The 11114-nt window shown below is 38.3% G+C and overlaps 1 protein-coding gene across 1 annotated transcript in view; it reads left to right on the forward strand.

Annotated features, from left to right (window-relative positions):
* Positions 1-11114, forward strand: part of itfg1 (integrin alpha FG-GAP repeat containing 1) — a gene marked incomplete at its 3' end in the record, with an annotated part of 106248 nt that overhangs the window by 80158 nt on the left and 14976 nt on the right. The window contains 1 exon segment of the mRNA XM_014028579.1: positions 3447-3571. Within this exon segment, the coding sequence (XP_013884033.1) occupies positions 3447-3571 (125 nt within the window).

The following is an 11114-nucleotide window of genomic DNA, read 5'->3' on the forward strand; positions in this document are numbered from 1 at the left end:
ATTCTCGATTGGATTCAGGTCTGGACTTTGACTTGGCCATTATAACACCTTGATACTTTTATTTGTGAACCATTCCATTGTAGATTTTGCTGTATGTTCTGGATCATTGTCTTGTTGGAAGATAAATCTCAGTCTCAGGTCTTTTGCAGACTCCAACAGGTTTTCATCCAGAATGTTGTGGATTCTTCACAAAAAAATTAAATTTTATGTCTTTATGTTTGAAGCCTGAAATGTGGCAAAAGGTTGAAAAGTTCAAGGGGGTTGAATACTTTCGCAAGGCACTGTATACACAACTCCCAATGAGCAGCATTTCTGCTGGGGAAAAAAAGGATTTATGAAAAATTAAAGTATTTTGTAACTAAGTTTTTGTGCTGTTTATAGTCAGAAAAAAGGTGAAGGTGTATTGGACACTGAATAATTTATTACTGTAACAATATTTGTTGAAAACAAGCAGTTAAACAAAACTACTTACAAGGAACAACTTAACAGGCAAAAWGTAGCTGTTGACAACATGTGAACCAAACTTCTTTTTCTCCTAAACAAGGCACAGATTAGAAAAACAGAGAAGGAAATCTGTTCTGTTTCTCCTGTTTTGCAGTGTGCAGTCCATCCACATTAGTTCTGATCACTGGCTGCCTCGAGGCTTTCGCTCTCCTCTTCTATCCTTTCCTCGCTTTCTTTTTTTCTCTCTTTTTGTTTACCACATAGAGGTTGATTTATGTCGGCTGCATTTGGCAGAGTTGGGTGGCGTGGGCGAGCTACAGCAGCTGAAGTGGAGTGAGAGAGGCGATGACGAGGGAGGGAAAAGAAGGAGAAGCAAAAGGCCAAATCAGAGTGATGTACCAGGGGAACCAGAGAGATAGAGAAGAGCTAAAAGAGGGAAGCAAAATACTGAGGGGTGGGATGAGAATAGCACAAGAGGACTGAGAGATTACAGAACGGGGGAGGAGGTGGGAAGTTGGGCGAGGTGTTGTACTGGCCTCAGGTGTTTCATTCTGATTTGTATCTTTTATGATGCCTCTTTGCGTCAGAACACCAAGTCTCATGTTGGGGACCCTCTGGCTCAGTCGTTCTTGTTGTGTGTTTGGTTTTCATCCTTATTATGTTTAATAATGTGTTTGAGTCCTTCCACTCTTATCCTAAATGGGTTCAATTGCAACTTTTCACAAAGCACTATGTGAATCTTAAATTGTCCCTTTGGGAAAGTTAGTCTGCAAGCAAAGCAAACTGGGGGTTTGTTTATAGTTTTGTGAGATACAGACTTTAAATTTGAAGTGTTGGATAAGAATGTTCTCAGCTTATAAAATGTTTTGTGCTTTTGTACTGAGAAAATGAATAATCCTTGCATTGTCATCTTGGATTGTCATCTTGGAATATGCCCATCCCATCAGGGAAGAAAAACTCCATTGATGGAATAACCTGGTCTTTCAGTATATTCAGGTAGTCAGCTGATCTCATGCTTTGAGCACAAACTGTTGCTGAACCTAGACCTGACCATCAGCAACCCCACATCATAGCACTTAGTTAAAACCAGGTGGCAACTTTGTTTTTTTAGCTGGGCAGTGTACAAATTGTTATATGTACGTCAAATTTTTTTTTGGCATATTCAGAGGGGAATCGTGTATAATTTTGACAGTATACTTTTCCCTTTCTTGAATAAACTACATTATTTGTCCACAAGAACTTTCAGTTTCAGTTTATCCAAAGCCTTTTTTGTTTTATTCATCATTTTCTTATTTCTTGTAACTGCTTTTTCACTACATTGATCATTTTTAGCAATTGTAAAAATGGACAAATGATCACTTACATCAGTCATCAAAATTCCATTCAGCCTCTCTCCATTTCTTACATTTGTAAAAATGTTATCAATCACTGTAGCATTATGAGCTGTCATTACTTTTGATTTGGACGTCAAAGGATAAAGGCTCAAACTATACAATTTTCAACAGGTGACTAAAATATTACTTTAAATTATTCTGTCATCTTGTTGACAATGAACCTGTACTAATCTTACTTTTTTGTGCATGTTACATGTGTATATTTTTTTTGTTTTGTTTATTTGTTTGTTTGTATTTGAGAGTTATTCTTCTTTTGTTGCTTTTTTTTATTTAGCTGGGACCAGAGTAGGGTTGGGCATTATCGTATCGTGTGCAATTAATCATCAGAAGAATATTAATCGATTAATTTTTGGTACTTGACGATTAATAGGATTAATGCCACCAGGGGAGATTTCTCCAGTCAATCCGCTCGGTGCTCCTCTCCACTTCAAATATGATGAACATTAAAAAAAAGGTTCTGTAATTTATTTATCAATACAGTTTAAAAATTTATGTATAGCCTGAAGTCTGTAATTTTGACACAATTTGGAACAGATTTTTATGAAGAGCAAARCTTTCCCACTAAATTGGTCATGTGACTAGGACATAAGGGTGTCCAGGGACTCCAGGGGATTAATCGTCAAATTAATCGTTATCGGCTAAATACCCCCATTAATCGTGATTCATTTTTTTGCCAATATTGCCCAACCCTAGGTCAGAGTGTGTTTCATTCTATCGTGCAAATGTCAATTGCCTTTTACCCCTTTTGTTTCTGTTTCTGTCACACTGTAATATCAGCATTCAAGCTAACTGTATTTTACCTGTTTTCCTTTAGCTCTCTGTGAGTTTGCTCATCTTCCTTGTTTTTGTCAAGATCGTTGTCGTCTTCCTCCTCCACAGCTTGAGAATTTACCGACTCACTCCAACACGCGTTGCCATTATTGTCCCAAAAGTTTCATAACAAAATGAAAGTTTTAGCTTGCGCCAGCGGAAGCAACCTATCAAAATAAAAGCTGTAACACYTGACTGTTTTGTGCAATGACTTATGTTTTAGTGGTTTASTCTCAAGATAACACATTGATTTAATTTGCCTRCGCAATGAGACTATTGCGCACACGTACATTGAGATAACGATGCTCAAATGCTACTTGCAGCTCTAGTAACCATTTAAAGTGAAGCCTGCACCACTGGCCACTTCTGATTCGTCCAGTTGTTGTAGAATATTGTGTTCACCACTCTGTAAATGTGATTTCTGTCTGTAGAAAAACACTCAGTAGTTAGACAGACACATAAATAAACTCAGATACAAACCACACAAGAGTAATATTAACATCTGAATGAATACAACTGAAMAATGCTTCCTCTCCTGCCCCGTGTGAGTGTTCTCACCAGCATTACAGACAGTCCTATGAGGAGAGGCATTTGTAACAATTCAACACTAAACTTTAAAATCTAACACATACTTAAGACTTCAGAGAAAATCCCCACAACCCAGAAGTGTAGTATTCTTTAAAGTCCTTTAAACAAGATTTTTACAACACATTAGAGAACAATCCATCCGGCTGTTGGGTTGGTTTAGTATTTAACTGTCTAATCGTTCAAATGTCTCTCCTGTCTCTCTCCCTGCAGCTGGTCAGTTGAGCCAGTCAGCTCATTTCTCCCTGCAGCTGCCCTACACCGTGCTGGGGCTCGGACGCAGCGCTAACTTCCTGGATCACCTGTTTGTTGGAATTCCCAGGGAGGCTGGAGACACGGTAAGGAGACGTGTTTGAAGACGAAAGGCTTAGTTATCAAAAGACTTCACTGTGCTTCTGTACAAATCAATACAGGCTCGACAGTTGAACAGAGTATTGGAAAAAGTTTAATTTAAGTGTGTGTGTGTGTGCGTGCGTGCGTGCGTGCGTGTGTGTGTTACCTTTTTAGGACTGTTTCTGGTATACACACCTACCTTGTCAAGACCAGTAGTCCTTACAAAGACAGATCCTAATATGGTGAAACTCCATTTTTTTTGGTCACGTGTTAAGTTTAGGACTAAGGTGTAAATTGAGTTTAGGTTAGATTTAGTGTAAGGTGTCAGTATTAAGCTATAGAAACCACTGGAATTGAATGGAAGTCAATGAACAGTCCTAATAAGGATACAAATGCAAACTTGTGTGTGTGTTGGAGTAGGTAAAAAAAAAAAAGAACTGGAACAAAAATAATTCCCACACAAATGAAGTTTTAACCTAAAATGAAAAACAACATGAAATGCCAAATTAGGTTTTTTCTGAAAACTCCCTGTTCTGCTTTAACACAGTCTGACAGGCTTGTCTCAGGCATTTAATGTTCATGTAAGGAAAAATGATCAAACTGGCAGCATGAATGCTCAATGGTTAGCACTGTTGCCTTACAGGAAGAAGTTCAGACCTGGGGTCTTTTTGTGTGGAGTTTGCATGTTAACCTTTTTTTATGTGGCTTTCACTATTTTTTTTCCCCACAGTCTAAAAACTTTCATGTTCGATTGCCTTCAGACTCAGGCCTTCCTTGCGAAGGAGATCTGTGGTCTCAGTGGAATTATGTATTTCCCAGGCACATAGTTCAACTACGCACCACAGTCAAGTTACTATGTTATCTTCGGTTGTTGTTAAAACGCTGTATATATCAAAAATGTATGCTTTGAGGGACAGGTGCTCTGTMGGGTGGGAGCTCTGCTGCAGACTCACCTGCAGGAAGGTGCTTTGTACCAGCAAGTGTTTAGGCAGCTCCACATGGTTACCACAGGAGGTTCAAGGATTTCTCAAGCATGCATGAATGAGTCAAAGTAACACTCTGGGTATGTTTTTGATGAGGGAATGACATTATAACCAGAGTTGCACATAAGTGGTGCGAAGGTGCACATGCACGATCAAAAAAGGAAAAGCGCACCAGATGGAATGTCACAAAGCTCCCTTGCGTACCTAAGATTGTACTTGAGATTGTGAAAACAACAGATAGCAGGGTCACAAATGTGACCTGATTTCTTAAAAACAAACAAAACCAAAGAGAAAAAAATCCAGCCTCACTGGTGTGACTGGATCGTCATTCTGTCAGAGGAGGGCAGCTGGGCCCTGATGGATTAAACGGACACTGCTTGCAACAAATCAGACGAACTCCAGAGCCGTTTTGTCCAGTCAGAGCAGAGCAGGGCGGGACTTTCAGTGAGAGCAGTTTAGAAGCAGCGGCTGCAGCGATCAGTCCTMACATCTCCTCCCGCACTTTGCTCCTGAACTACAAGAGACTTTGGTCTATAAAACCTAACTTTATATTAAATATATGTTCAGAGTGTCGTTATCAGATAGATCTGTCCAACTTTGCGTCAGTGACTAAACTCTCCTCCTGAGAGACYGGAYCGCACCTCAGCGTGGGCAAACTGAGTCTTTCTGTGAGATTCACTGTTCGAGTTCTTCTAAACCATATTACCTCTAACACAGGGGTGCCCAAACATTTTCCCCGAGGGGGGCAAAATGAAAATCTATCCATGGCTGCGGGCCAAATGCAGTTATATAATACATGAAATACAAATACTTTTTTAAGTAAAGTAAAGTTGTTTATTTTTAACGATTAAGRTGTGCAATGGCCCTCTTTTGTTTTAGTCTGTGCACTTGGAGAAAGTCTGCCATACGCTCAAGTAGCAAAGGCTCATGGGACATATCATAAATTGATAAAATATGAGTTTTTGTGGCCTTATAAAGTGTGCAAATCTACATGCGGGGTTAAATCTGATCTAAATATTTCTTGTTGTCATTTCATGTTTAATCCTAATAAATCAAAGATATGCCAGCACCATGACTGAAAACTACCTTCACTACAGCCCTTTTACATAGTCATTTGACCAATGGAAATACTGTGTTTCTACCTATAGGATAACAGGTTACAACCTTGTAACTTTGGCAACTGTTGGTCGGCCAAAACAAATGGTTGGCGGGCCAAATTTGGCCCGTGGGCCCCACTTTGGGCTCCTCTGCTCTAACAGAAGAACATTTATTTGCCCCATATCAAAGAAAAGATGAGTCTGTTTAACGTCCCCCCCCCCATCCAAAAAAATAAAAACTTGCCATGTTCTCTAGGTGAATGAGTTTTAAATGTTATTTTAATTGATCAGAAAGATCCACAAATTTCATTTTTTCACAATTTTATGATAACAACAGGGTTCTTGATGTGCTAAACATGTTTATATTTAGAATCATACTGTGACACAGCTGCTCTGGGATGAATGTAATTCAATAAWTGATAAAATATAAAYAATAAATAWTTTTAAATGATTACATGAGCTGAAYCCATCTAAATATAATCTTTTTGTATAAAATAGTATTTAAAAAAATAAATCAGTCTAACAAATAAAACATTTGTTCTGTGCAAAAGACAGACATTTGCTGCTTGGTCTGCAGAGTGTGGAAAGCTGGTTTAAACAAGGCCAAAGATCTAGAAGGCCAAACTACAGGAGTTGTACATCTCAGGGTCATGTGTAGTCTAACAGACATGTTCAGTTTGAGATGACATATGCCCTTGGGTCAGCCCATTGGCCACGTAGGTAGTTTACAAAATGTATGCAGAGTAAAAAAACAAAATAAAAAACTCTGATTTGTCATGATGTCRCGAGACATTGCCAGCTGATAGAAGGCGTCATAAAACAGAACAGGACGATAATAAATGCCCTGACACCCCTCTAGATAAATTTGATAAATGAGTTAAGGAAAATATGAGCACCAAGCAACAACCCCAGGTTCTCCCCTGAGAACCAGACCAAAAATTTTTATGTGCAACCCTGATTATAACGCAATATAAAGCACAAAAAAGTAAATTTTGCACAATTAACTTAAAATATAACTTCAATATGACTTCAAGCGACAAATGTCCATGAATGTCTTTAGAAATATTGTCCAATTACAGCTGCTGAAAATAAAATGTAAAGTAGCTGACAGTTTAACATGTTTAGCTATCTTAAGCTAATCTGTATGTTTTATGTTAAAGGGGCAATATCACTTAAAATCAACTTTTTTGGACTTTATATCATGTTATCACATTATCCCTTCATCAAAAACATGCACAGAGTATTGCTTTGACTCATTCATGTATGTTTGAGAAATCCCGTGCTGTCCTGAGGCATCGCTAGAACCACCTTTTAGGTGCAGCTCCTCCTCTGGGCTGTGTCTCCACACCGAGCTTCCTCATCACAGAGCACACCTCCCCCTGCAACTCCTACAGGCTATTGGTAACAACAACAAGCAAACAACTGATAAAACCGAGTGTCTGCTGAGCTCCTAAAACTACTGCTCAGTCCAGTTCTTTTCAGATTAAAAAATGCCTTTAAGGAAAATAATTCTCTGATGCCAAGAGAGCTTCCCATGTATGACACGGTTCTTAAAAAATGGTTGGACTTCAATTTTGGAAGTAACCCTTTGATGAAAAAACTATTATTTATATATTTGTGCAAGTCACTTTATGGATGATAGTTTTCTGAACAAAAGGGAATTTAACAGTGGACTAATAAGATTATCACTAAAAGATGATGDAATTCCAACACTCAGAAGGAAACAAACACTATTGTCATCTGCTCAGGTAAGCTGAAAAACAACTCATGTTGTTTTGTTCAGTTGTTCGGTCAATCTGTGATCTACGGTTATCATTCATAACTRAAATGTGTTCTTTAACTGGCTTTCACCACAATTTATTGATAAAAAAAAAAATTTGCTTAACATTGATGTGTGTGAGGATGACTGGGATTTTACCAAGCTGAAACGTTGTCTCTCTACTCACTCCGGTTCTTCAGAAAACATACTTTCTGGTCCGACGGTAAGGTTCAGTTTTTTCCTAAGTTGCAATTTTCCAAAACTGATATTGTATAATGTTGCTCCTATTTTATTATTATTTTTCTTTATTATTATTATTATTATTATTATTATTATTATTATTATTATTATTATTATTATTACAAATTAGGCTACGATGCTCCAAGTTGTAAATGGCATGAAGCTGTTGTGAGTGCCTTAAAGAGACAGAGACCAATTTTAAGAAGTTTAGAAATTGCTGTGATGTGAAGTCAAGTTTATTTTTGATTTATAAATATAAACACCATTTTCATAACAACTGAAGGTGACAAAGAGGTTATGGTATAGAACTGAACTACATGCCTGAGAAACATAATATTGGCCCTTTAAGAGTGTTCAAATTTAAGCTCTAATCAACTCTTTTTTTTCTAATTTTGTACTCAATTACATATTTTTAACCTTCATTTCATTACTTGCAAAGTTAAAGTTAGGGAAGCTTATTTCTCAAACTCTGATGCAAACAATGAGAGTTTAAACATCCAAGCATCTTGCAGACAGAAACCAAATGGGTCAATGGTGAGACAGAGCTGTGAGAATTTGTTCACATCACTTCCTGGTGAGGAACGTGCAGCAAAAGTCACAACAGAAATACATTAATATTTTGTAAGAYCTAAAACACATATTTGTTTAGCACATCTGCAAGAACCCAATGCATGGATTTTGACTGTTTAGGGGAATGCAGCCAATATGTGCTTCATGCCACACAACAAGCTAATGTTAGACTTATATTGGGGGTGGGGACTATTAGTTTGGTAAATGTAATGTATTCATCACCCACATTTCTCCACTTAACTTCCTCAAACGCCACCTCTCTTCAGTTCAGCTCTCTCACAATCTCAGCATTCATCTCCATCTCTGTTTTCTCTCCCAGTGCACTTGTCATTCAGAATATTAGGCACAACAGAGCCCTTTTCCCCCCTCCCGAGTGGCACCAAGGTCTTCGTCAGGCAGCTGATTAGAATTGCAGATGGCTCGCCCCACGACTCAGAAGCTGTAATGTTCCACAAACACTCCTCTCAAACTGGCTGCTTTACTGTCTCTCCTCTGCATTCTATATATTTCCATCTCATTTTCTCTCATTTTGCCTCCCCCTTGCCCATTTCTTCTACAAAGTGACTTAATGAATGTCTAAAGATGCAACCTATTATGTAAAGTGGCCTTTTTTTATACCCAGATGGTTTAAAAAGGGGGAGGGACTTCATCAGCTCTACAATACTTCTAATAAGCTTGTAGAAGCTCAGTAATAAGGAAAATAAAGGTTCCTCTGTTGGTTTAGACATTTCTGTTTATCACTGTTCTTCATCTCRTTGTTTTTCCTCCTATCTTTGCTTGTGTCCTGTTATCTTGCTGTCTCCCCTGCTGCATCCTTTACAATTTCTCCTCTACAATAAGAGTTTATTGCTGCTGTGCCTCAGAAGGAGAGTTTCTGTAAATTCGTCTTGGACATGTTCCATCTTCTGTCRAGTCCTTCCTGTCTTTTTATTACCCACCTCCTCATCTTTCTCTGTGAGTGTCTCTCCTCCCGTTCACTTATCTTCCACCCATGGGATTCCCTTTGCCGCTCAGAGTGGTTTACTTCACTAATCAGTCCCCTTCTTGTCACTCTCACCCTCCATCTCTGCATCTGTCTCCTGCTGCTCGCCCGCTCTCTCTCTCTCTCTCTCTCGTGGTGTGCTAGTTTCTCTGGCTTTGAACCAGAGTATCTCGCTTTCTCTCTGAAGACTTGGGAGCATTTTCCTCTTCCAAACAGCCAGATCAGATCTGCTCCCAGGCAGCGGAGGCTGACTCGCCTCCAACGTCGCTCCCCCGTCGGTTGCCACACTGATGGCAGTGCTTTCCAAGAGCTAAGCGACAATGGCTGGCGGCGGGAATGTGCCTGTTATGTAAAAAGCAATGCCATCACCGCACACTTATTCAAAATAGCTGAAAGATGTAGTCCCTCTCAATTAATGAGGAATTGTGAGTCAGAATTAAAAAGCAGTGGCACTTTCTGCCAGCCATTAAACTGGAGATATTCAAAATCCTCCTGCTACAAGCATTATTATAGTCCTAAAATTCCTAATGTGAACTTGATTGCTCGCCACTGAGGATAAAATGGTCTTCATCTGGCTGTGCGTGCCTGCGTGTATGCGTGCGTGCGTTTGTGTGTAGGCATGTGTGACTAATGAAACTCTCAAAGTGATCATTAGATGTACTTCTGCAACTGATAAACTTTTACAGTCAGCCTAATTCAAGCTGGCCACCACAGCTTGTTGACATWAGCCAGCACAGCAATGGCTACATCTGTCAGTTTTGCAATGATTGAATTGTAAATTGGTGTGGTAGTATCTGAGAGGTATGCTCAACACTTACTCTGAAAGCTACACGTTGAGTGACATTTTTCCTTAAACGTTACCATTAATTTTAGAGTCAATATTTTGTCTGTCAGAAAAATATCTCGTGAAACAATGGAAAAATTTTATTATATGTTTAGAAATAATGATTGGATATACATCTACAGCTAATTACCTTTGCTGTCAACTACATTTACGAAGACTGCCACTTTAGTTAACCTGAGCAAACATAAAAGTCTAAATGGTAAATATCAAGCAAAATCTACGTTTTAGCTGTTAAATGCATTTTGTTGTGTACTTAAAGTCTCTAGGCATGTGTTATATAGATCTAAGCTGAATGATTTAAATATAAAAAAGAAGGATTTAAAAGCATGTTATGTCTCATTTAATACATTTGTCTAAATTGAGCTAAAATTTGTGGTAGCAGCTGAGAGTCATCCTCAACAGCTAACTCCTCCTGTTATACTGTATATCTCATAAAATCATGCATAATGTCATTTATAAGGTGTGACCAAAACAACTGACATCTTTTTTCATCATGRAGGGATTTTGATCTAGAATCCCAATGAGAGGTGGTGGACTAGCAGAGGTGTCAAACGTATCCACATTCATTACTTAAGTAGAAGTATAGATACTAGGGTTTAATAATACTCTTTTGGTTGTAGTAGTATAAACTCAAGCTTTTTACTCAAGTAAAAGTATAAAAGTACTGGTTTTAAAACTACTTAAAGTATAAAAGTAGAAGTAACGAACACTTGAAAAAGCCATTAAGGATAAAAGCTTAGACTGTGCCACAGGGTTCTATTGCATATAACCCACCACCACCATTTTTCTTATAAAATCTATAATGAGGATAATGTTAAATTAAAATGTTAATGTTGAAATTTTTGGAATTAATTGACTAGACCACTTGTTTCAGCCGTGATCATCTTCATTCTAGTCTACACCTGCTACAGTGTGTCCTGCTGGAATGTGATCTGATCTGTGTCATACAGGTGTGATGGAGTGCATTCAATCCAACAGAGTGTCAGAATAGTACAGTGGTTTGCAAAAGTATTCATACCCCTTGAACTTTTCCATATTTTGTCACATTACAACCACAAACATAAATATATTTC

Source organism: Austrofundulus limnaeus, unplaced genomic scaffold (genome assembly GCF_001266775.1).
Source record: "Austrofundulus limnaeus strain Quisiro unplaced genomic scaffold, Austrofundulus_limnaeus-1.0 Scaffold784, whole genome shotgun sequence".
In the NCBI taxonomy this organism is placed as follows: Eukaryota; Metazoa; Chordata; class Actinopteri; order Cyprinodontiformes; family Rivulidae; genus Austrofundulus; species Austrofundulus limnaeus.